At 53.7% G+C, this 24,885-nt stretch overlaps 3 protein-coding genes across 4 annotated transcripts in view; all 3 read left to right on the top strand.

The window, feature by feature from the left end:
- Positions 1-1,668, top strand: part of RAMP2 (receptor (G protein-coupled) activity modifying protein 2) — an 8,887-nt gene extending 7,219 nt beyond the window's left edge. Inside the window, exons 2-5 of the mRNA XM_004684142.2 lie at positions 7-45; positions 484-552; positions 1,027-1,135; positions 1,249-1,668. Coding sequence (XP_004684199.2) covers positions 7-45; positions 484-552; positions 1,027-1,135; positions 1,249-1,504 — 473 coding nt within the window. The 3' untranslated portion in view covers positions 1,505-1,668. The remainder of the gene's footprint in view (positions 1-6; positions 46-483; positions 553-1,026; positions 1,136-1,248) is intronic.
- Positions 1,669-5,255: 3,587 nt separating this feature from the next.
- On the top strand, positions 5,256-10,027 carry VPS25 (vacuolar protein sorting 25 homolog (S. cerevisiae)). Its single transcript, XM_004684141.2, has 6 exons — positions 5,256-5,342; positions 5,555-5,700; positions 6,402-6,455; positions 7,095-7,183; positions 7,920-7,995; positions 9,407-10,027. Exons 1-6 carry the CDS (start codon positions 5,290-5,292, stop codon positions 9,517-9,519), a joined length of 531 nt encoding a protein of 176 aa, XP_004684198.1. The 5' UTR covers positions 5,256-5,289; the 3' UTR covers positions 9,520-10,027.
- A 1,032-nt stretch (positions 10,028-11,059) lies between these two features.
- WNK4 (WNK lysine deficient protein kinase 4) lies at positions 11,060-24,592 on the top strand. 2 transcript variants are annotated; one of them, XM_012726687.1, is made up of 19 exons: positions 11,060-11,722; positions 13,101-13,273; positions 14,244-14,464; positions 14,747-14,904; positions 15,389-15,477; positions 15,555-15,771; positions 17,238-17,502; positions 17,692-17,813; positions 18,042-18,100; positions 18,208-18,328; positions 18,563-18,679; positions 21,568-21,705; positions 22,235-22,289; positions 22,381-22,946; positions 23,023-23,083; positions 23,170-23,572; positions 23,659-23,858; positions 24,023-24,120; positions 24,226-24,592. In XM_012726687.1, the coding sequence occupies exons 1-19, from the start codon at positions 11,108-11,110 to the stop codon at positions 24,226-24,228; spliced, it is 3,681 nt and encodes a 1,226-aa protein (XP_012582141.1). In that variant the 5' UTR covers positions 11,060-11,107; the 3' UTR covers positions 24,229-24,592. The 2 variants fall into 2 exon arrangements, with proteins under 2 accessions (XP_012582141.1, XP_012582140.1); XM_012726686.1 differs by having other exon boundaries at positions 22,378-22,946.
- The last annotated feature ends 293 nt before the right edge of the window (positions 24,593-24,885 follow it).

The following is a 24,885-nucleotide window of genomic DNA, read 5'->3' as shown; positions in this document are numbered from 1 at the left end:
GCGCAGGGCGACCGGCTGCGCTCCGCCTCCTCCTCCTGCTGGGCGGTGAGCGCCGCGCCCCGGGCCCGGGCGGGAGGCTCGGGAGGCCCTGGAGGGGAAAGGGGCTAGACGGCCGAGGCCCGAACGGGCTCCGGGGAGAGGGTGCGGACAGCGCCGTCCTTCGGACGGCCCGAGCCCGCTCGCGGTGAGAGCGCCCGCTTGGGGAAAGCCGGGGTGCGGGGCCTCGCGAAGAAATCCTCGGCGGTCTGGGGCTGGCGAGGAGCGGGGGGGCTTGGGCCTGGACGTGAAGGGAAAGGAGCCGGGACCAGCCCTTCGCCTCCAGGCGCCGAGGCACCCCCCCACCCCTCCGGACCTGGATTATTCCTTTTCCCTTTCAAGAGTAGCCAGAACTTCTGAGGGTCTCCAACTCCCAAGCACCTCCTCTTCCAGGCTCCACTGCCTGCAACCCCTCGTCCCACTTCCCTCTCCCATTTCTGCTTACAGCTGTCCTGAAGCCCCAGGAGTCCTTGGCTCAGCTTCATGCCTCCCCAGACATGCCTCCCCAGATTGAAGGTGCGTGCCGGCGCAGTGGGAAGGTGATCTGGGACCAGGAGGTAGCGGCCGGGACTACTGGGAGGGTCCCTTTACCGCAGGCAGGCCCCAAACTTAATCGGAGACCCCAATAAACGCCCTCTGTTCCCTCTTAGGGAAACTTGCAGTCTCCCTCCCTCTCACCCCTCACTGCCCACTCTACACTGGCTCACCTCGTAAGTGGGTTAGAATGAAAAAGGTTATGTGGAAACTCCTGCAGGCTGGGAAGGAAGTGCTGCTCCCATAGAAGGCATTAAAAACCTCCTGGCTGGAAGGTTTGAACTCCCCTCAACTAGAAAGGTCTTGCTTTCTGAGATCCTCCTGGTGATTCCCACCTCTGAAGGCATTGGTCCTCATGTCCCAGTCCCAGGGCCAGTATTTGCCCAGGGATGGGAGTACCAGAGAGCTTGGAAGCGGGGCAGGGGCTTGGTCAATGTGCTGCATCTGTGCCCCCAGGGAAACGGGTGGAGATCTACGAGAAAAATATCTACTTGTGCTGGCAAGGCTATAAGAATCATATGGACTCTGTGGAAGAAGACTGGTGCGACTGGGCTTTGATTAGCAGGTAGGAACTTTGCTGGGTTGGGGGCCCAGCTCCTCGTGGGTGGGCCTTGAGTGACTGTGGCACGCCTCTCTCTGGGATTACCCCTCCCTCACACTGGTCGTCCTCTCCCCCAGGCCTTACAGCGAACTGAGAGCTTGCTTGGAGCATGAGGCAGAGGAGTTTGGCCTGAGTTTCCCCAATCCCATGGCTGAACAGATCATCCTTGAAACTCACCAGATCCACTTTGCCAATTGCTCTCTGGTGCAGCCCACCTTCTCAGATCCCCCAGAAGGAGTGCTTCTGGCCATGATCATAGCTCCCATCTGCCTCATCCCCTTCCTTGTGACCCTTGTGGTGTGGAGGAGTAAAGACAGCGAGGCCCAAGCCTAGGTGGCAGGAACTTCTCAGCAGCCACCCCTGTCCTCTCCTCTTCCTTCCCAACTCCTCTCACTCCCACCCTCACCGAAGATCCATGGGTCAGTGGAAATGAAAACCGGATGGGGTGATCGTACAAGTTCTCTAATCTTCAAAATAAAACTTTTTTGTCCATTGTCCTCCCCATGCCAGCAGGGGTTTGTATCCTTCCCCCAGTCTCTGCCTTTCTCACAGGTACTGTCTCAGCTCTGGGCAGCAAAACTCAAGAATTTTGGTAATCCCACTGTTTTGTTGGTTTACCTGCCCCCATTCCCCTCCCCCACACCTGAAAGTCACACCCCTATACCACTTCCTCCCCAGGCGGTGCCTTTCCTGCCCCAATCCAAACCCTGCTCCAGGATAAATGCAGGAAGAGACTCCCTTCCGGTCTGGACAGCTGCTGGAGAGGTGTGGGGGAAGCGATAGGGAGGAATCTCTGCTGTGAAAACTGCAAGAAGGAAGGGGGACCAACTGGGAGCCCTGAGTTTTCTCCTGCATGGCTCAGTTTACTCCCAGGGCCTGGAAATAGAAACTTTCATCTGACCAACAGGTCTTCATCCTTATGGCCTTCAAGGTTCAGAAACGTGGAGGAGGGGCCTCCTCACCACAGGACTCTCCCTCCAGGTCCCCTGCCCTCATTCTATCTTGTTCTGGGGGTGGGGGGGGGGGAGGGAGTTGGGGGAAGGGTGAGTACAGCTTGCGGAACACTGCCCCCTGGTGACCATGAAAGTCAACAACCAGAAGATGGACGTGACCTGGAAGGAGCTAGAAGCAAGAAAGGATTGGATCCTGGGGTCAGACACCTGTCGTCTCCATAGCAACCACTAGTTTTTAGTTGGATGCTATTAGCTTCTAGAACCACACTGGTACTTTGGGGGGACATACCTAGACTTCCTGAGCTTCATCCTTTCTGTGTACTGACGCTCCTATACGTCCCTGGAAGTGAGGCTGTTTTCATCAGGGGAGCTTCACTTCAGTTCTCCCTGCGAGGTCATGAAAAACATCTCCATAAAGACAGTTGTGTATTCCTTGATCCCTGGAGCGTTTTTAGAGATTTTTCTCACCCTTTGTTGAAATATCTGCCTCTCTGGGTACATGCATACTTTTTCCTGGACAGCATGTCTATTCCATAGATAGAGTCCTGCATGCTTCTTGGAATATATTTATTGACTCTCTAAGACACATTTCTCCTCTCAAGACATATCTGTCTTTCAAGAGACAGATACTTTGCTGGGATATTTTGAGTTTCACCTGAGATGAAACTTTGCTGTTTCCATGAATACATCTAGCCTCTTCTAGCTGTATCTGCCTTTATGTATCTTACTAATAAACAACAAGAGCATGCTGGGATAAGACCATGTAAGTGGCATATTATATTGGAAATACACACTAGGTAGGGCCTGGTTTCTGCTCTCAGTGGTTTTCATCTTGTAGCAGAGCTAACATGTACACAAAAATAGGGTGTGTGATGAGAGTCAGGCGGGAGGTATAAACCAAATGTCATCTGAGTACACAGGAGAGAGAGTCACATCTAGCAGAGGTGTGACCAGGAGAGTGACTGTGTAATTGGTCTTTAGATGCTGTGTGTTCCTCTAAGGCAGAGAAAACAAAAGGAGGTGAATCAAGAATTTACCTCAGGAAATTATTGCAGTATCCCAGGTTTAAGGAAATAAGGACATGACCAAAGGAGGGGCAAATGACAAAATGGAAAAATAATGTACAAGTAACAGAGATGATTAGAAATAGGGGAGGGAGTTGGATCAGAAGGACATGAGAAGAGCAGCTACAGCTGACTTTCCCTTTTTCCCTCCCCAAGACTACAAACATGTTCAGATCATACTTGAAAATACATACAGTTTCTGTACATATTCTGTCGTTCTATTTCCTGCCTGATCTCCAACCTTCCCCCATCCAAGTCCATCATTCATCATGCAGAGTTCCTGGTCCACACAAGCGCACAACAAGTATTTGTTGAACGAGTGAACCTGAGTTACTAGGACAACAATGGAAGTAATAATAGAAAAGGGCCATTAGGAAGAGGAGCTGACATACACAAAGGGATGTATGTGAGGAGATAACAATGGAACACAATGGAACAACTGTCAGGCCCCACAGAGAATTGGAAATTGGATCAGTCATGGTGGTAGAGAAAGGTTGTAGCTGGTAATATAGACTTCTGTGCAGAAGTGGTATATGAAGTCACTAGAGATGAGAAAGAAAGGGGGTATTGAAAATGAGAAGGCTGAGGTAAGGTTCTTAGGAAATACCCACATTTAAAGTAAATGGGGAAACTCTGTCTCTGGTGAATCCTCCCCCCACCCCCCACACCTCTGGCCTGTACCCCAGTTCTTGTATGCATAAAGAAATAAATCTTTTTAAGAAAGATAAAGTACATGGGAAAAGGTGACAAAGGGATAGATCAGAGAGACAGTGGGTGGATGAGGATACAGCAGTGCCATAGAAGCAAAGGAGACAATGCCCTTAGAGAGAACACTGTTGAGTGAATTGTCCATTCACTCATTCAACAAATATTTATTGTGCACCTGTGTGGACCAGAAACTCTGCACAATGAGTGATGGACTTGGATGGGGGGAAGTTAGAGATCAGACAGGCAGGAAACTACATATTTTCAAGTATGATCTGAACATGTTTATAGACTTGGGGAGGAGCCATGGAAAAGGGAAAGAGGGAAACTTCTCCAGAGAAGTCCTGGAGGATGCTGGAAAGGAGCAGCAAGAAGACATACCCAAGTATTGGCCCTGTATAGGAAGAGACAAGTCTTCCTTGTAGTTCAAAAGGGAGGCATAAAAGTGAAGAGAATTTTTTGAAGGATGAATTAAATGTGACAGGGAACAATTAGGTTCACATGCATGGCCTCAGTCTCATAAAAGGGAAATTATGGGGGAGGGGATCAGCTACTGGACAGGTGGATGTGTGGGAAGGTTTGAAGAACTGTCGTTAGGGGTGTGCCAGTGAAAGGAAAACAATCACTGGACTGGACTGAGAGCCAGGCATTGGGGTTAGTTACAGAACCTGGGACTCAATCAGCTTGTTCTGGTTCTTTTTCTCCCAGCAATACTCAGGGTTCCCTAGGTGGGGAGGGAGGCAGGGGGCAATAATCCTTATTTGGAGACTGATCAGCAGGTAGACAAGCAAGAGTACAGACCTGAATAGTCTAGACTTGTTAAGGAGTCAGGTAAAACCAAAAGGGGTCTTGGGACTTGAGACTAGAATGGTAAGGACATGAGAGAGATGAGAGACACATGACCGTGGTTAAAGTCCGCAGCTCTAAATCACAGACGCAGAGACGTCTCAAGTGATGAAAGCTACAAATGTGTTCCCACGGGTCTTGGAGGAGACTGAGAAAGGCTGGGGTCAATGGATATGGGAACTGAGGAGACTAGGGAATTGGGAGGCATTTAAGTTAAATGGCCATTGACAACAGCGGTGTGATTAAAAGAAGCTCAACATCGTGGAAGCAAACCTAGCCTGGGCTGTGGCGTCTTGGGTTCTATCTGCAGCTCTACTAACAAACAGTGCCACTTTGGAGGAGTCTGTGGCACTGCCCTTCAATGAGGGGGCTGAATCAGAAACATCTCGGGCTCCCTCCTGCTCTAAAGACGTTTAGGAGACCAGCGAGTGAGCGGTAGACAAGGAAGCGGGCACCCCGGAACCTTTCTGCTGCGCCTTCTGCGCGGACGTGCTAAAGCGGAGACCGGAAGTCCACTGCCCGGAGGTTCCGGGTTTCCTGGGCTACTACGATGGCGATGAGTTTCGAGTGGCCGTGGCAGTATCGCTTCCCGCCCTTCTTTACGTGAGGCTCAGACCCCGCGCAGCCCCGCAGAACCTCCCTCCCCGCCCTTGGGCCCTGGGCTCAGCCCTGCCGCTTCACGGGGGGAAGGGGAGAAAGCACCCGGTGGCCACTGCCCTCAGTACCTCACTTTCTTCCCCTGCGCTCTTCCCGGGAAGTGCTGCCTCGCCCGCTCACGCCCTCTAATTCTGCGCCCCATCCCCTTCACCCGGCAGGTTACAGCCGAACGTGGACACTCGGCAGAAGCAGCTGGCCGCCTGGTGCTCGCTGGTCCTGTCCTTCTGCCGCCTGCATAAACAGTCCAGCATGACGGTGATGGAAGCCCAGGAGAGCCCGCTCTTCAACAACGTGAAGCTACAGCGTATCCTCTCAGGCTCTTCCACAGCCCACACAGTGCTCTTCCACACTGCCCCACGTACCGGGTTTCAGACACCCTCTTCACCCACCGTAGGCAGCTTTCCACCCACACGGAAACTGGGAAAGAGCAAGAACGTGTAGCAGTTAGCCCTGAGCTCCCAACTCAAATGCAGCACCAAACTCTCTTGTCCTAGGCAGCACTGAACACCCAATTTCAGGTCTTAGAATCTCTGTCCTGAAACTTAAGTCCCAAACTTCTCAGGCTCAACTCATTTGGCTGTTTGAGTCTCCTGTTCTGTGTGAGCTCAAACGTTGGTACTTCATTTAGTAATTTTCTATGCCTACTCCCCTCCTCCCAGAAAGTAAGGGTCATTTGTTTTTGCTGCCTGATTCATAATTAGAATATGAATTTTAAGATATAAAGGCTGAAGAAGGAGAGGGGACAGTGGGTGAGGGGGAATGGTAGTTACCTTTCATTTTCTAAAGCTGTTTCTTGTAACAGAACTAGTTTCTATTAACCTCACCCCCCCCCGCCCCCCAGTATCCAGAAAATGCCAACTTATATCCTCTTGGAAAGTTTAATTGCACATATATGTGTGTGGGAGGAAGAGGACAGGGGCAGGTGGTTCTCAGCATGAGACTGACAGAGAATTTTTATCTCACCTAGTTCATTCCACTAATGCCATTCCCTTAACATTAAACCAGGAAAGCTCCCTGTGGAATCAATCCAGATCGTATTAGAGGAACTGAGGAAGAAAGGTGGGTTGTTTCCCAAATTCTTATTTTTCTTCATAGTTGGGTTTTCCTGAGAAGAGATTAGCAGAAGTCTTTTCCCTTCAGTAATATGTTTTTCCTCCAGAGTGTTCTGTACAGCTGACAGCCCAATTCCCCAGGTCCTTTCATACCCCTCCCCAATTTTTTTTTTTTTAAAGATTTATTTATTTGTGCATACAGAACTGGGGCACAGGCCAGAGGCTCAGGGGCGGTGAGAGGCTTCACCAGAGACAGAGTGGGGAACAGAACAGGCAGATCCACGAAGTACACTGCTGAGGGGAGCAGCGGGCGGGTCAGGAGAGGTCTGCCACGCCATGTGGTCACCTCCGGGGCAGGCGGGAATCGAACTCATGCAGAAGTAGCTTTAGATTCTCAATGCTGCGTTTTAACCCGCTGTGCCACCAGGGAGGGCCACCCCTCCCCAATTTATACAAAATGGACACCTCTCCACCTGTGTCCTAAGACCTGAAGAGAGGTAAAAGATAAAAGGATGTCTTGTAGATAGTAATAGTAAGGCAAACCTTAGTTTCTTGTTCTGAAAGTTGAGTCTCTTCCTCTCTGCTCCACCTTTTTGCTTTTTTGTCCCATTTTAGAGCATGATGCTTTCATAAGTATCTTTTACAGGGAACCTGGAGTGGTTGGATAAGAATAAGTCTAGCTTCCTGATCATGTGGCGGAGGCCAGAAGAATGGGGGAAACTCATCTATCAGTGGGTGAGACTGTCCTGCCAACGGGGACCCAAGTGGCAAGAAGCATTATGTCTGTGTTCAGCAGATACCTTGTTTCCAGATCCAGACTGAGCAAAGTGGGAGGGGACAAGAAAGAGGAAGTGTAGATGCTCCAGGCAAATCTTTCAGTGACTGCCTGAATTAGATTGCAGTAGAACTTCTGGCCTGTAGGAGGCCAGAGGCTAGGTGAGGCCGTGTTTGGAGAAGGCTGTACTGGGAACCACCAGTACTATTGTTGGCTGGAACCGCTGGCCACAGAAGATAAATGGGGAAAGGAAGGGGGAAAAAAAAAACTGGCTCCTCTCCCACTGCACCCTGATGGGGCTGTCCACAACAGGAATGGGACATTTTGAACCACTGTGGGTTTGGGGACAAACTCCTTCCCCCAAATTCCCAGCTACCACCAGCCCATAACATTCCTCAGGGAGTGAGGTGCGGGAAAGAAGAGTCAACAATCCAAATATAACAGATACACCGCCCTGTATGAACAGGAAAACAACCAGAATGAGAGCTGACCCCTCACACACGTGAACGCCTGCGTTCAGACGTTCTGAATGAGCGCATACACATATAAATATAGCGCCTGTACGGTTTGTGGTTTACACCACTCCTCTCAGAGGACCACTGAGCCCTGGTTTGGGAATAGGTACCATTCTTGGATCACAGAGGTGGAACTGGAGATCCTTGGTTCTTATTCAGTCCCTTTTTTCTGTGTCCATAGGTTTCCAGGAGCGGCCAGAATAACTCCGTGTTCACCCTGTATGAACTGACCAATGGGGAAGACACAGAGGATGAGGGTAATCCTGTCCCCCAGTTTTGACATCTGAATCCTGCTCCAGGCCGTGCTTAATTGACATTCAAGGAAAATCAGAGAATTTGTCCCTAAATTCTTAGTACTAAAATGCAATGTCCTTAACCCATGTCCAAAGTTTCATAAGCCACCTGAATGCTTGTGCAAAAACCCTCCCAAATTTTGTGTGGGTGTATGTGCATTCTTTTAGAGACAGAGTTCATATGACAAGATTTTCAAGAGTATCTGTGACCTGTGAAAAGTTAAGAATTACTGGTGTAGATGTTGAATGAGGAACCAGGGCAGGGGATTAATCCTGAAATCTCACTCCTTGCTGACTCAGGCTTCCTTTCACCCTTTATTCTTATAGAGGGCTCAAGACTTGTGGGCGGCAGCTGAAGGGATTGGGCCAACATCCCCACCCCCACTCCCAGCCCTTTTAAATACCTTGGTTTTTGGCCAGGCAAAGATTTGTATAGTGTTTGGTTTTTACATAGTGTAAGTACTGCTCTCTTAGCTCTTTTATCTCTGACTTCACATTCTCATCCCTAGGATCACCAAAAGTTCCAATCTTAGCTGGGTGAAAGGGATGCCTCCCATTTCTGCCAGGCCCCGGCTGTACCAACAGCATTTACAGTTCTTGGCCATCACCCCCACACACTCACACCTCCCCTCCCCTGCCCTGCAGGCCTCTGCTTGCTACTCCCACCATCATGCCATGACTTCAGCCGCTGCAGCCTTGCCCAGCCCACCACTTAGACTGAGCAGAGCTGGAGGCTTCCTTAGAAAGCAAGCTCCTGAACTGGAGCTGGGCCCCACAGGGGGTGAGGTGGTGTGCTGGCCTGTTAGGGCTTGCCTCCTGCCTCTCACATCTCCCTGTAGTGTCTTCCCGTATCTCCAAGTGCTCAGCTGGCCCTTGGCCCTCAGCCTGTTTCCTTTAACGAGAAAAAGGCAGATATCTGTGTTGAACCTTAAGATGTCTTCTGGCCAGAGGTATGGCTATGCTTCATATACTTATGATGGGTACCTGTGTGACTAAGGGTCCCTGGACTCTGGACACAGTGACCAGGGACAAAGGCCTTTATCTCCCTAGGCTTGATTGTCAATCAGGGTCCTCTCTGTGGCCCACAAGCAAAGTTTGTCACTCACCTGCATGAGACACAGGGTGAGGGCACATGAGTCTGACAGAAGACCAGGAAGGGGGAAATAAACATGCACTCATCTCATGTTGACTCAGACTGTCTTCCACCCCTTACCCCAAGGGGTGCCTGGGAAGGATGGGTGGTGGCTGCAGCAGTGTACAGGGCACGTGCCTACCTTGGCCATGTGAAGTCTCAGCTTCCAGCTAGACAACTCTCCTCAGAGTCTTGGGCTTTACGTTGCTGACTGTCCCTTACTACCTGTTTCTTCTTGTCCAGAGTTCCATGGGCTGGATGAGGCAACCCTACTGCGCGCTCTACAGGCCCTGCAGCAGGAGCACAAAGCCGAAATCATCACTGTCAGCGATGGCCGAGGCGTCAAGTTCTTCTAGCAATACCTGTCGCCCTTCTTACCTCCTACCCTGACAGGGCTTCAAAGGGAGACAGACCCAGTGTCCCCACCGGCTGGATCTCTGCCTCTACCAGACTCAAAAGGGCTCTAGTCCAGGGATGGGGTCCCACTTACCCCATGTGTCTGTCCCTGGGTTGGGTGAGGGTGAGGTAACCGGGAGAAAAGATGTGCTTCTCTTTTTCCCACCTCTGCTCCCATCCTAGTTAGCCCTGAGCCAGGCTCTGTAAATCTAACACTGCACATATGTTCACACACATAAGTTCACACACACACACACCTGCACAAGCATCTGTCTCTTCCCCCTCCTACTCCCTTAGCTGCTGTTGCCTCCCTCTCAGGCTGGTGCTGGATCCTTCCCAGGGGATGGGGGAAGCCCTGGCTGCAGGCAGCCTTCCAGGCAGTATGAAGATAAGAGGCCCAAGTAGGGGCCTGACAGTGAAAGGCAGGGTGGGACACTGATTTATGATATTAAAAAAGTTCAACCCCACTGCGTGCCTTTGCATGTACTCCTGACTCCTGAATGGGCCCCAGAGGACCACGGATTGTTACCCTTGAGTGAATCCCAGCAATGAGAGGGGCAGTGAAAATGTGCTCCAGTGCTGGCGGGCTCCAGTGAGCCTGTGGTTTTGCATTTGCTGGGTGGGCTGTGTGGGGGAGTACTGATGGAACACAGCTTGGGGACAGCCTGCTTTCTGTCTCTGAGTTGACTAGTTTAATGGTTTCCCCTACTCTCACTATCTCCCCCGAGAAGACCTGAAGCGCTCTGGAGCTCCTCCCTCCCACCCCGGTCTGGGTGGGGTAGTGGAGGCCAAGGGGAGCAGAGGGAAAGCATACCGGATATGGACTTTGGTTTATTGGAAACTGGCGAGTGTGAGAGGCAGGAAAGAGGGCCCACATAGCAAAAACAGCCGCTCTGGCCAGGGCCAGGATGCGGTCAAGGTAGAGGGGTGGAGGGGTTGGGTGACTGACTCCTTAGCAGGGGGAAAGGGACTTGCCTTGGGGTGCATCTTTGTGCCCCAGCAAAGGGCCCGCGCCGCCGCGGAGAAAACCCGGACCTTTCCGTTGACCTCAGCATGTTCGGCCTGGGGCTCCTCCGGACGATGGGAAGGAGTGGCGCTACTTTATCTGGGGCCTGCAGGCGGTGGTAGCCTCCCCCCAACTACCCCCTTTTCTAGAGCCGGGGAACCAAGGTCAAGTTTTCCCTTGCTACCCCTTTACCCCACCCCTCCCCAGCTCAAACAGTTCTGCGCACCCAGGGCGGGAGCACCCCTACAACCTCGCACCCCTCTGAGAATGGGACTGCAAACGGGTGCCCCAGGAGGTGGGGGTGGGGCGGGGGCGGGGCGGAGGCTGAGGTGTGGACTTGAGCACCGCGAAGACGGCTCGCCGCCGAGGGGCGGCTCTGGGGGGTACAGGGGGCGGGGCTGGAGGCGGGGCGGCGGGGCTGGCCAGCCAGGGTTTGGGGCCCCGGCGGCTGGGCCCGAGAGCTGCACACCCGCCCAGTTTCCCTGTCAGGCCGCCTCCTCTCCAGCCGCCGGTCGCTGCTCTGCGGTGGCCAGCTCTTCCTTATGCTGGCACCCCCGACCCCAGAGACCGCGGTCCCCATGTCCCAGGCAGAGGCCGACCTGGCTCTGCGGCCCCCGCTGCCGCTCGCCGCCGCGGGGCCGCCCCGCCTGGGGCCCCCTCCTCGCCGGGTGCGCCGCTTCTCGGGGAAGGCTGAGCCCCGGCCGCGCTCTTCCCGTCTCAGCCGCCGCAGCTCAGTCGACTTGGGGCTGCTGAGCTCTTGGTCCCAGTCCGCCTCACCCGTTCCGGAGTCCCCAGATCCTCCGGGCGCTGCTGGTCCCGGCCCCCCGGGAAGCCCACCGCCTAGCTCCAAAGAGCCCCCAGAGAGCACATGGACCGAAGGATCCCCGGGGAACGCCGCGGATTCCACCCACCCGGAGCCCGCGGGCTCCGCGAGAGGCCCCGGATCCAGGGAACCGCCGAGGGTCTCCGAAGCCGAGGCCCTGGAGCGGCAGCGGGAACAAGAGGAAAAGGAGGACACCGAGACCCAGGCGGTGGCCACGTCCCCGGACGGCCGATACCTTAAATTTGACATCGAGATTGGACGTGGCTCGTTCAAGACGGTGTATCGAGGGCTGGACACCGACACCACCGTGGAGGTGGCCTGGTGTGAGCTGCAGGTGTGGCTGGGTATCTCCGCGGTCGCACCTCGGGACGGGACCTTTAGGAAGTCTTGGGATGGGTCACCCCGGGGACAGCAGCGAGGGAGGGATGTGTCTTCCCAGTGAAATGTCCAGACATTCCTTCGTCCTTTGCTCTGGTCTTCCGTGGACTTGACTAAGGGCTGCCCAAGGAGAATGAAACAGGTGGTATCTGGTGCTTCCCCTATGGGGGCTTTGGAGTCCCCATTCTGAAGCCTCCATAGTCTGAGAGCTGGAAAATCGAAAGGGAAGCTGAATAGGGAGCCAGTCCCGATGAGGAGGGTGGCCTCATCACTTTCCTGCAGGGAAGAACTCACTGTCCCTTTTGCTTTCCCTGAAATCCTCAGACCCTCCGTGTGGCCGGGGTCCTCCTTCTGCCTCACTCTGGGTGTGCGAATTAGGATGCTGGGGTGATGGAGGCCAAGAGCTTGAGTAGGGTCCTTCCACCTCCTGAAGGCTTCCCAAGTCCCTTCCTAAGCAGTTAGACTTCTGGAGTTCTCCATAGCGGGGGGAGGGGGAGACAGAACTCTAGCCCTGGCCTGAGTCCAGTCCTGCTCTTTATCCCTCTGCCTACCTAGGCTTCACTTTCCAAACTCAAAGGCATCTGAACCCTGTGGGCTTTGGGGAACGATGGTTTGCAGGACTTTTCTCGCACCAGGGAGAACCCAGTTAAGTCCGATTCAGAACGGGGGACAGAGCCTGGGGGAAGGGTCCTCCCCTGGAGCCCTGGCACCGGGCTTGCGCCTAGTGCCTGCCAGTGCCGCGCCCCAGGCCCTGGGCCAAGCTAGGAGAGGCAGCCAAACTGGAGGGTGGCGGGGGAGGGAGATGAGATGGGGCAGAACGGGCTGGGGGCAGTCTCCTGGCACCTGGTCCTGGATCCTTTCTCTGTCTACTTCCCTCCGCAGCCCTCCAGTCTGGATCGAGCAGTTAGTTACCAGTTTCTAGGGCCAGCCCCCTTGCTGGTCCCAATTCTCTGCTCGCCATCCGCCTGCTGCCTGCCCACTGCCAAGCACTGGGGCACCCCCTCCCGCCACACGGCTGGCCCTGGCAGCCACAAAGGCGCTATTGAGCCCAGGGCTTCCAGACCTGGCTCCATAAAGACGCTTGTGTCCGGTGGGGGTCCAAGGGGCGGGCCCCAGGACCAGGATTGGAGGGTCGTTAGAGCAACCCAAGGGGGTGGACCAGGAATTCGGGGATCTATCGCCAGTTGGAAGAACAATCCCACTGTCCTAGCTCCAACTCTTCAACCCCCTCTGTTCCAACCTTCACTTCTCCCTTTAGCCCCACCCGGAGTAACCTCATTTCCCTCTTCATGGGGGTCCTGTGCTTGACGTATTGCATAACTCCCACCCCACAGACCCGGAAACTATCTCGAGCTGAGCGGCAGAGATTCTCAGAGGAGGTGGAGATGCTCAAGGGACTGCAGCACCCCAATATTGTCCGCTTCTATGACTCATGGAAATCAGTGCTGAGGGGCCAGGTTTGCATCGTGCTGGTCACCGAACTCATGACCTCGGGCACGCTTAAGACGTGAGCTCTGCACCTAGTGGTGGTGGTGGTGGGAGGGTGATGGGAGGTCCCCACTTCTGGAACTTCTCCCTGGCTCCTCAAACTCTACACCCAGGTCCAAATCCAAGCTCACAATCCCTCATCCACCCTTTCCATGTCCTTGCCCTGGAGGATGGCAGCATTTAACAATCCAGTCCAGACTCTCCATCTCTCCAGATCCCTCCTCTCTCCACCTGGTGTATCTCCTTCTCCCCACTGATCTCCAAGTGTTTATGTCTCCCCACTGACCCTTCGCTGCCCATCCTCTTTGCCATATCACTGGTCTGGATTCCTGCAGCAACCTCCTACAGCACCTTCCTCTCCATGTTCTCTAGTCTTTCTGCAGCCTGGGGTAACCCTCTGCAGGAGGAAGCTGACCTATTCATCCCCCTCCTTAGAACCCCTTCAACACTTCTCACTATCCTGGGCATAAAGTCCACACTTGTTGACCTGTTCACAAAGTCTTTAGGATCCACCCTATCTTCTGCCAAAGTTCCAGACAAACAGATTTCCCAGCAAACTGCCCCCACCCCCGCCCCAGCCTGCCCTTTCACTGGCTGTCTCTGTGCCTTTGAGCACGGGTGTCCTGTCTGCCTGGAAAGTCTCCATTTCTGTCCCTTTTCATCCTTCTCTTCTTCAAGACACAGCACAAAAGTCATTTCCTCTGTGAAGCCCTCCCCCATGCGCTGGGCAGTTAGTCATCCTTTCCTGCATTCCCAAGGCACCTTGGCCCCTGCCCCCTGTGATTTACTGCCTGGCCCATTTTGTAACCTCCTGTCTACCTACCACACCCCCAACTCAGTTTCTCCCTGGAGCAAAGCAGGCTTCTGCCTAGAATGCTGGCAGATGTCTAAATGGTGGTTGAGGGAAAGCTGGAGGTACACCCCAGTGGGGCTCCCTCCTTCCCTGCCTGTGTGGCCCCCCTGGACTCTGGCTGTGCCTCCTCTCCCAGGTACCTGAGGCGGTTCCGCGAGATGAAGCCCCGAGTCCTTCAGCGCTGGAGCCGTCAGATCTTGAGGGGGCTTCATTTTCTACACTCCCGGGTACCCCCCATCCTGCACCGCGACCTCAAGTGCGACAACGTCTTTATCACAGGCCCTTCTGGCTCAGTCAAAATCGGAGACCTGGGCCTGGCCACGCTCAAGCGCGCTTCCTTTGCCAAGAGTGTCATTGGTGTGTCCCCTTCCTTGCCACTCATCCCTCCCCAAGTCAGAAGAGAGCCTGGGGGCCCCCTCTCCTCCGCAGGGTCGTTTGAGAACCACAGAATTAGGAGACCTCTGGCCGCCCCCCCCCACCTCCACCCCGTAAGCCCCCTGGTGGGCAAGGATTGATCAGTGGCAGAGCAGAACGTGCAGGGCTTGCTTCCCAGCCTCTGCCAACCTGGGGGAAGCGATGGCGATGGCATGGCATGGGAGGGGAGGCCCTGCAGCCTGATGCCTGCTGTGGATCCCACAGGTACCCCGGAGTTCATGGCCCCAGAGATGTACGAGGAAAAGTATGACGAGGCGGTGGACGTGTACGCGTTCGGCATGTGCATGCTGGAGATGGCCACCTCCGAGTACCCTTACTCCGAGTGCCAGAATGCTGCGCAAATCTACCGCAAGGTCACTTCGGTGAGAGGGGGCGGAGAGGAGAGGGAATTCTAGGTTCCCAGCCCATTTTCCTGCTCCAACCAGTCCTCTGTCAATGATCGTTCATGAAAACAGGGTAGGTGCCCGGGCGAACACTGCAGGATAGTGGATGCATGCACGCCAGCCTCCGAGACAAGTTGTTCTAAGGCGAATCACGCGTGTAGCGCCCCCTAGAGTTTACAAATGATTTCACGTTCAAGCCCCCTGCCATCCTCACGGCTGCTCCTGGAGAGTCAGGGAAGTTCTGCCCTGAGTTTTACACAAACCGGCTCAGCGGGAGACTTGTTCGAGGTCATACAGCGGATAACTGGGAGGAAGGGGGGTGGGGCTGGGATTTGCAAACAAACATCCCAGTAGCAGTCGGCGGCCTTTGCGACCGCAGGAACCGGTTTTGGGCTTGGTGGGGAGGGTGGATCGGAGACTGGGGCGCTGAAGTCCGCAGGCTTCATGCAACCCCCTCCCCCAGGGCACAAAGCCCAACAGCTTCAACAAAGTGAAGATGCCTGAGGTGAAGGAGATCATTGAAGGCTGCATCCGCACGGATAAGAACGAGAGGTGGGCTTGAGGAGGGCACGGTGAGGTGGCTGGGGGCTGGCGGCCGCGGCGCCCGGCTCACCATCCAGGCTCTCTAGGCTCACCATCCAGGACCTGCTGGCTCACGCCTTTTTCCGCGAGGAGCGCGGCGTGCACGTGGAGCTGGCGGAGGAGGACGACGGTGAGAAGCCGGGTCTCAAGCTCTGGTTGCGCATGGAGGACGCGCGGCGCGGGGGCCGTCCGCGGGACAACCAGGCCATCGAGTTCCTGTTCCAGTTGGGCCGGGACGCCGCCGAGGAGGTGGCGCAGGAGATGGTGAGTGGAGGTCAGACCTGAGGGGCCGAGGCCGCGAGGGTGGGGCCAGGTGGGTGGGCGCGGCCCTGGCCCGCCCCTCTGGCTCCTGCACGTGTCTCCAGCCCTCCCCGCCAGCCTCGCAGGCCCACCTGCGTACACCCGTGTCCTGACTCACCGAACTAACCCCCTACAGAATCCCGAGGCTCCCCGCCCCCTTGCTTTCCTTCCTGCTGGTCTGATATGCCTGGGATGCCCATCTCTCCCATTTATTTGTTTTTCATTTTTTCACTGTTCCAGTCTTTTCTCTTTCCCCATATTCAGAACCATCAGTATGAGGAAGCCTGTCCTCTCTCAAGTGAAAATTAAAGCTTCTTTTTACTTCAGCAAGTTCTTCACTGCAGGACCCAGCACCCGGAGTCTTGTTTCTATCAGGAGATCCTCCTGTCTTTCTGCTCTATAACATTATAAGCTCCTTGAGGGCACAGACTGTTGATTTTTCTACCTCTACAGTGCTTGGTTCTTTAGTAGCTCAGTCCCTACCTAGAGTATTTTCACATGCATTTGATTGCTGTTACCAGCCCTAAATGGAATTGTTTATCCTGACTTAGTGATGAAGGTGTGAAAGCTCAGAGAGGTTGACCACCTTGCTCGAGGTCCAAACATGTGACAGAGGCAAATTAAAGCTCAGGTTAGTGGAGTTGAAGGCAGGTCCGCACCCCCCACAAAAAAAACAAAACAAAACACACACACACCCTCCTTTACATGCCCAGCAAAGCTCATGTGAAATGAACATGCAGATAATGGTGAACCATGAGAGTCATACATACATGCAGGTACACGGCATAGGAGTGGAAGTGGGGGGGACTGTCTTAGGAAGCCTGATGGGAAGGGGAGATTCTTAACAGAAAAGTGGCAGCTGCGAGGCAGGGAGATCATCTTTAGAGGTTCTTTATCAAGAACCTGAGATTGAGTTTGAAATGTGGTCTCCAGGACCTAGTTCAGACCTGATAGGAGATTTGATCCTCATCCATTACTTATAGGTGTACTTGACCTTAATGTTGTTGACGTCTTTTTATTGGGGGTGGGGGTGGGCTGTCCTGGCCATTGTAGGATGTTGAGAATCCTTGAACAAATCGACTGATTAGACTATCTCCTGTTGCGACAACCAAAAATATCTCTAGATATTGCCAAATGTCTCTCCTCCCCCAGCCCCACTTCAGCTGAGATCATCTGTGTAACTACGAACTCATGAAAGGGTCATTTACTTTACTTATTTCTAATAAGTAGTAAGTAATATGGGATTAATAAGACCCACTTTAAAAGACTATCAAGGAGGATCTAATGGCGAAAATGTAGTTGCCTGTAGAAGAACACAGTGGCTATTAGTATTGGTTCCCTTCCTCTCATATTTTGGAGGCCACAATAAGTTGCCCTGATAGGTCTTTGAGGAGAATCCCAAACTGTATTCCTCACCCTCCTAACTCCAGGTGGCCCTGGGCTTGGTCTGCGAGGCTGACTACCAGCCAGTGGCCCGTGCAGTGCGTGAACGGGTGGCCGCCATCCAGCGAAAGCGAGAGAAGCTACGGAAAGCTAGGGAGTTGGAGACCCTGCCCCCTGTGCCAGGACCCCCACCAGCAACTGGCCCCAGGGTTCCTGGTCCCCCCAGTGTCTTCTCCCCTGAGTCTGAGGAGCCAGAGGCAGACCAGCATCAGCCCTTCTTGTTCCGCCATGCCAGTTACTCATCTACCACCTGTAAGTCACCCCAGTCTTAAAGCCTGCACCCCAAGCCCCTCTGCCTTGCCCCCCAGCAACACTGCCTCTTTCCCTGCCCTCCACTCTTCCTGGAAAAGAACTGTCCCATCTCCTTCCTTGCTTAGGCAGCCCCTGAGCCAATGCACCCCATTATTTCTCCTTTTGATCCCCTCCCTCCCTTCCAACCAGCGGATTGCGAGACTGATGGCTACCTCAGCTCCTCTGGCTTCCTGGATGCCTCAGACCCTGCCCTTCAGCCCCCTATCGGGGTGCCATCCAGCCCCGCTGAGCCCCATCTCTGCCTGCCCTCGGTGAGAGGGGTCACCTGGGGTGGGGGTCCCCAGCCATTCCAAATCTACGACCTATCTCTCTCTTTATGAAACCCAACCCCATGACCTGGCCCCATGTCCCTGAAAATCCACCCCGCTTGTCATCATCTCCTTAATTACATCTCCCCAGCATCCCAGTATCCCTGATAGCATCTCCTGGGTGCCACCAATTACTTCCCTCTGAGCTCATGAACCCACTTGCTGTTTCAGGCGTTTGCCCTATCCATTTCACATTCTGGCCCTGGCAGTGACTTTCCCCCTGGAGACAGGTGCGTTCTGGTCTGAGTTGGGGTGCAGGGGTGAGACCTACAGAGCTCTGTAGAGCTCTGGGAGCTCAGTGTCTGCTCTGACATTCCTCTCTCCTTCCCCTTCCTAGCTATGCCTCAGATGCAGCAGCATCAGGTCTTAGCGACGTGGGAGAAGGGATGGGACGGATGAGAAGACCACCAGGGAGAAATCCCCGGCGTAGACCCAGATCCCGGCTTCGGGTCACTAGTGTAAGTAAGGATCACAGGAGACGGGGAATAATCTACAGTGCCAACAAGAGATTAGGGGGTTGGGGCGTAGCAGTTTGTGACAAGAGGCAGCTGGATTGGTTTCTACTACCAGACTTTGAAGTCTGAGTCAGCTTCTCCAGTTCGTCTGTCCAGCGTCACTTGGCTGGAGAGGGTGGGGACACATGATGAGACTAGAGGACTTGACCTCCCCTCACTGCTGATTTAACTCCGAAGGTCTCAGACCAGAATGACAGAGTGGTTGAGTGCCAGCTCCAGACGCACAACAGCAAGATGGTGACCTTCCGATTTGATCTGGATGGGGACAGCCCAGAAGAGATTGCAGCTGCCATGGTGAGGGCACGAGATGGTCTGGGACAACAGCCTCCCTCCTGATGGCCCCTGGTGCTGAACTCCTTCAGCACCCTACACGACAACCAGGGTTCTTGAGAGCAGAGTGGCGCTCAGTGCTGCAGATGACTTGACCCTTATGTTGGGAGATGACTGTTTATCCTTTGAGGTTTGACTTCTCAACTGGTGCAAGAGAGGGTATACACAAACGCTATGGTTCAGTGCATGCTAGATGTGATCGTGTGGCTTTAAGTAAAACATGGGCTGGGGCTGCAGGGGGCAGAGGTACAGTGTATGCAAGGTCCTGACCAGGGGCAGAGGTGGACTGTATGCAAGGTCCTGACCAGGGGCAGAGGTGGACTGTATGCAAGGTCCTGACCATTGGGTAAGAATGGCAGTGAAGAGTAGAAAGTGGCGGGACAGCATAAGCAAAGGCATGGAAGTAGGGAGTGACTTGGGATATTGGGACCGGGAGAGTTCTGTGAAGAGGCCAGTTAGTGGAACCAGGGATCCCTGTAGAATTGTGGAGGTGTGTATGTATGTGCGTGTGTAGAGTGGGGTCAGATTATAGACAGCCTGAAGAATTAACATGGTGAAAATAAATTTTCATTCTGCCATGTGATGTGGGAGGAGGTTGGAGATGGGGCACAGGTGAGTATAGAAAACCAGATGAGGAGCAAGGAAAGAATGGATTATGGGGGCAGGGTGGAGAAAAGGAGTTGCTTCAGGAAAATAAATTACTCTGCAATCCAGTCAGTATTATCACAGTACAGGGCACAGCATCAGTAAATATTTGCTGAATTCGATAGGGAGTTAAGGAGAGGGGGTTGCGTAGGTTACTTGTGGCTGGAGAAAGTGATGGAGTAGACCACCAAAGGACAGAGGGTATTGGAAATGAAACTAGTTCTTTCTTAGGGGTCAGGTTGAAATTGAATTACAGAGGGGTAGACATGACAAAATGCTTTACAGCAGCAAGGTAAGGGGCAGGCAGGACTGGGAGAGAGGCGGGTTTAGGAATCATCAGCAAAGGACTGAGTGTGCAGAAGGTGGAGAGGGCCTGAGTGTCTCAGTGGAAACCCCCAATTCCTCAGTGAGCACTGGGGGGAGATACATCACTGAAGGACAGAGATGGAGCCAGAGTGTAGGAGGCAACCCAGATGTGATGGTGAAAACTGAGAGGTCCAAGGAGACTGCCTAGGGCGGTGACTACAGCTGTGCTGGCTGTGGGTGGGACAGTCTTTGTGGGCACCTGTTTCAGTGGCGTGGAGCAGGTAGGGGAGTGGATGCCAGTCTCTGGGATGAAGTAGGGAAGGAAATGGGAGAAATGTCAGGTTCCGGGAACTGTCAAACGCCTCTCCTCTGTCACTTTCTGTGTGTCCGGGACAAAGACAGAATATCATTTGGCACGTGGCTTATCACCTTCCCCGTCAATCCACTTGACTCTTCCAGTCTTTTCTCCAGTCACCCTGGTTTCAGCACTGTCCTCGGTAGAGGCTAGGGAGGTTCTCCCCAGCATGCCCTCAACTCCTCTGCAACAAAATTCTCCTGAAACTAAGAGCTGATCTTGTTGCTTTTTGACCCCCAAAAGTAGCTTCCTATGGTTAGAGTAAATGCCAGATCCCGGGGCAGAGCCTGGGAAGCTCAGGTGCTCTCAGCCAGACTCAAGTCTTCGTGTTTGGTGAATGTGCCATGCGCTTTCAGGCACAGCTGCCATGGTGCTGTTCTCTGCCACGGCTGGACTGCTCTTCCTGATGAGCAGGGTGGTGGAGGAAAGGGTGGGCTCTCACCAGTCTCCTAAGTTCAAATTTCAACTGTCGTTTGCCAATTTTGGAACTTTGGGCAAGTTTCTCAACCTCTTTGAACTTTCATTACTCATCAGGAAAGTCTAGGTGGCAATAATTACATATCAGAACATCTTTGCAAAATAAGTGACGAGAAGTGATATAGTATGTATGAGAAGTGGGTGATACAATAGCACTTATGAGAACTGTGCACACCTGTAGGTGCATGGGAAAGCTGCTTTTCTGACTCATCCTGCCAGGCTCAGGCATCTAAGCTTCCTGTCCCCTAGGGTGGTATGACCAGTTCTCTTTGGAGTAGCTTTTTTGAGTTATAAAAAAACAACAAAATGTACCACGTTGAATGTGTAAGTGCACAGTGCAATGGTGCTAATTATATGCATTGTTGTGACACAGCCCTGAAACTTTTTATTATTGTAAATCTGAAACTTTATATTAAATAACTCTCCCTTCCCACTTCCGAGAATAGCATTTTTACCTTAGTCACAAATGCCTCACCTCCCATGGGCCAACTTGTGGCCTGCTGACATGTGTGAACCTTCTGCTGGGCTCTGGGCTCCTTCAAGACCAGAGCCTTGCTTCCTGTCCTCCTCACCACGCCTAATACCCTGCCTGGTGCAGTTTATGTTGGTGGAATTATGACATTTACATTTACTGCCTTACTTTGACTTAACTTTTGGGGGTGGGAGTGCTATGTGGTATGCTTTTTAAGCTCTACTAGAGCTTAAAACTTATGACAGCCTGATGGGAAGAACGCAAACTCTGACTTCAGAGATCTGGGTGCAAGGCTGGTGGTCCCGGGCATTGGTTATCTTAGCTCTAAAATGGGGAAGTTAATAGAGACCCCGGAAAGCTGCTGCTGGTGCTCAGTGTGACATGAACAGCACCCAGTGTGTGCGGCCTCCTGTGGGTTGGCGCGCCTCTCCTCTAAGCTGCATTTCACCTTACAACGTGCAGCAGAGACTCACACACTTGTTCTGGACTGGTGGCTGGCGGGAACAGTGGGGTGAAGGGTTGATTTCCGAGGATGGGGGGGAAGAGGGTTGAGTAGATTAACTGAGTCCGCTTTCCCCTTCCTATTGACCCCTGCAGGTTTATAACGAGTTCATTCTGCCCTCGGAGCGAGCTGGATTCCTGAGCCGGATTCGGGAGATTATACAGCGAGTGGAGACTCTGCTGAGGAGAGATACTGGTCCTGTGGAGACTGCCGATGATCCCCTGAGTCCCCAGGTTAGACCCCTCTGGGCACCTCTAAGGGAATGGACTCTACCCAGACCTCATTATTCTGCCAGTGCCAGACCCCTTCGTCTCTGGTACCCCAAACCTGTGGCTCTTACCCCATCTGAGAATCAGGTGAAAGTCATAGACCCTTGTTCTGGAAAACAGTATTCCATGCACACTTAGCTTTTCACTCATTATTTTGAAATGATTTCAGGCTTACAGAGAAGTTGCAAAGAACTGCTAAGTACCTTTTGCCCCAATTTGCCAATTGTTAGTGTTTTGCCACATTAGCACTATCGTTCTCTCTTCCTCTCTCCATGTATGAGGAAAAAATTTTTTTTCCCCAGAACCTCTTGACACTAAGTTACAGACATCATGCCCCTTTGCCTCTAAATATTTCAGCACATACACTTTTGAATCCCTTGAGACCATCTATGAACTCCTAGAAGTTCATGGGTCCCAGCTTAAGAACTCTAGGCTGAAGCCTTCCAAGATTCTGCTGCTCCACTGTGACGGAGGGCCCCTCTCTGTCCCTCAGGGGGAGCCAGCGCCCTTGCCTGTGACCCCCGGACCTCTCCCAGACCCCACCAATGGTACGTATCCAGTCCTGCTCCTGCTCAGCCCAGCCCAGCCCTTGGATTGCACCAGGAGGGACGGGCATTTCAACACACCTTCCCCCAGCAGAGCTCCAGAGCAGCACCTCCCTGGAGCAGAGTTGCTGGGCAGCCTTCGCTACCTCCCCATCTTCTCCAGGAACTCCCTTTCCCCCTGGAACCTCTGTGTTGCCCATCACTTCTCTCACATGTCATCCCAGCCCCTCCCCATTCTCCCCAATGTCTTCCCAGGACTCCTCAAACCTCTCTCCACCCTCTCCTGGCCCTCCACTTCTATTCTCCCCCTGTGCATCCCAGTTCCCAGCCTCTCAGTTTCCTCAGAGTTCTCTCCCCAGCTCTCCACTTGCGTTCTCTCCTAGCTGTTCCCAGGTCACCCCGACTCCTCCTCCTTTTGCTGCATGCCCCCCAGATTCTCCCCTCCCGTCCACCACAGCCACTCCTCTCCTCTCTCTGGCTAGTGCCTTCTCCCTGGCGGTGATGACCGTGGCCCAGTCCCTGCTGGACTCCTCCCCTGGGGTCCCTTCCCAGTCTCCTCTAGCCCCTCCAGGTCCCCTACCTAGCCTGCCCCCACCCCCTCCCCTTGCTCCTTGTGACCAGGAGAGGCTTTCACTCCTGACAACTGAGGTGGAGAGTGAGGTGAGTAGGAAACCACGAGGGACAATTAAGGGGGCTCCATTCTAGATCATTTCCCTCAAGGATGTACATTTTACAGGCCTCTCCCAATCCAGCTCGGCCACTGCTGGGTGAAGCTAGACTAGCACCCATCTCTGAAGGTGAGGCTTCTGACCACTACCTCCAGTCCTCTTTATATCTAGCCACTGATAAACCTTCCTCATCCCAATTCCTTGTCTCTCTGCAGAAGGAAAGCCCCAACTTGTTGGGCGTTTCCAAGTGACTTCATCCAAGGAACCAGCTGAGCCCCTGCAACCAACATCTTCAGTCCACTCTGGTTCTCTGAAGCCTCCTACTCCTCAGCTGACCTCAGAGAGCTCAGACACAGAAGACAGTGCTGGAAGTGGGCCAGAGGCCCGGGAAGCTCTGGCCGAGAGTGACCGTGCAGCCGAAGGCCTGGGGGCTAGAATTGAGGAGGAAGGGGACGATGGGAAGGAATCCAGATTGGGGGGCAGTCCCCCACCCCTGAGCCATCCCAGCCCAGTATGGATGAATTACTCGTACAGCAGCCTGTGTCTGAGCAGTGAGGAGTCAGAGAGCAGTGGGGAGGATGAGGAGTTCTGGGCTGAGCTGCAGAGTCTTCGGCAGAAGTAAGTCTGGGGAGGAGGGAGGACAAGAGGTTCAACTGGGGGTGCAAAGAACACGACCAGCCTCACGTGCTCATGTGTGTCCTCAGGCACTTGTCAGAGGTGGAGGCACTACAGACACTACAGAAAAAGGAAATTGAGGACTTGTACAGCCGGCTTGGGAAGCAGCCCCCACCGGGTATAGTGGCACCAGCGGCTATGCTGTCCAGCCGCCAGCGGCGCCTCTCCAAGGGCAGCTTCCCTACCTCCCGCCGAAACAGCCTGCAGCGCTCAGAGCCCCCAGGCCCTGGTGAGACTTCGGACACCAGCTTCCACCTTTCGTGCCCCCTCCCCACTGACCTGGCTTTCTTCCAGGCCCTGGCAGTCTACCCCTTGGCTTGGGGGGACTAGCCTCCCTCTCCCCACGGCCCCTCCCCTCATTCAGTGCTGCTCTCCTTCCCCATCCTGCACCAGGCATCATGCGAAGGAACTCCCTGAGTGGCAGCAGCACCGGCTCCCAGGAGCAGCGGGCAAGCAAGGGGGTGACATTCGCCGGGGATGTTGGCAGGATGGTGAGGGCGGGCCCAAGAGAGGGAGAGCCTGGGAATGGTAACTGGTTGCAGCTTCACCTTCCTGCCACTTTGGAAGTTTCTTCAGTGCCTTTTCCTTCCCCCCAGTGAATTCAGAACAGAAGCCATGTGTCTCTCCCACACCAAGAACCACCATGGAGCTTGTGCTCTCAGAAGCTGCTGACCAACAGAACTGCGCAAGGGAGGCCCCCGCACAGAGGGAGTAGAAGGCCAGAGGGGCATGGACAGTGCTGCTCTGCTGCAGAGGAGCCGAATGTGGGAACTATTTGCTGTGTGCAGAGGTGTTGGCCCTACAGCCTGCCACGCTCATCCTGTCACCTCCCCAGCTCAGGGTCAACCACTAAGCAGTCCCACCCAAGTCCAAGTGCTTCTAGAGGGTGCAGTCCCAGATGGGCAAACAGAGGGGGTGTTCTTACACCAGAATTAACAACCAATAAAAATGCTGGAAACCAGGGCTCTGGATCTGTATATGTGGTGCCTTAAGAACTGGGGGGAAAGCCAGTTCTGGGTGAGGCAGGGAAAGATTTAGAAGGAACTTTCCTCTCACAATGGGAAGCAGGGTAGAAGCCGCCCAGCCTTTTGGCTTCTTTCCAGCTAGCCATTCATGAAGAAACTGGCAAGTCAATGATCCACCTCACCAAGCTAAGATACCATCCAGACCTCATCTTTGACTTAAACAGGTAGGACCCAGTAGAAATTAAATAGAAGAAAGCTGTATGTCTCTTATCCTTCATCTACCTCTCTCGG

This window comes from Condylura cristata, unplaced genomic scaffold (assembly GCF_000260355.1).
Source record: "Condylura cristata isolate star-nosed mole 26May11 unplaced genomic scaffold, ConCri1.0 scaffold00017, whole genome shotgun sequence".
NCBI classification, from domain to species: domain Eukaryota; kingdom Metazoa; phylum Chordata; class Mammalia; order Eulipotyphla; family Talpidae; genus Condylura; species Condylura cristata.
This window is presented reverse-complemented; position numbering and strand designations above follow the sequence as displayed.

What these genes read in the sequence shown, in the direction of transcription:
- VPS25 (XM_004684141.2), top strand. Translation starts at nt 5,290, where the DNA reads ATGGCGATGAGTTTCGAGTGGCCGTGGCAGTATCGCTTCCCGCCCTTC. An exon ending in CGCTTCCCGCCCTTCTTTAC is followed by an intron (nt 5,343 to 5,554) that starts GTGAGGCTCAGA and finishes TTCACCCGGCAG; the next exon opens with GTTACAGCCGAACGTGGACA. An exon ending in GGAAACTCATCTATCAGTGG is followed by an intron (nt 7,184 to 7,919) that starts GTGAGACTGTCC and finishes CTGTGTCCATAG; the next exon opens with GTTTCCAGGAGCGGCCAGAA.
- WNK4 (XM_012726686.1), top strand. Translation starts at nt 11,108, where the DNA reads ATGCTGGCACCCCCGACCCCAGAGACCGCGGTCCCCATGTCCCAGGCA. An exon ending in CTTTGCCAAGAGTGTCATTG is followed by an intron (nt 14,465 to 14,746) that starts GTGTGTCCCCTT and finishes TGGATCCCACAG; the next exon opens with GTACCCCGGAGTTCATGGCC. An exon ending in CTCAGAGCCCCCAGGCCCTG is followed by an intron (nt 23,859 to 24,022) that starts GTGAGACTTCGG and finishes ATCCTGCACCAG; the next exon opens with GCATCATGCGAAGGAACTCC.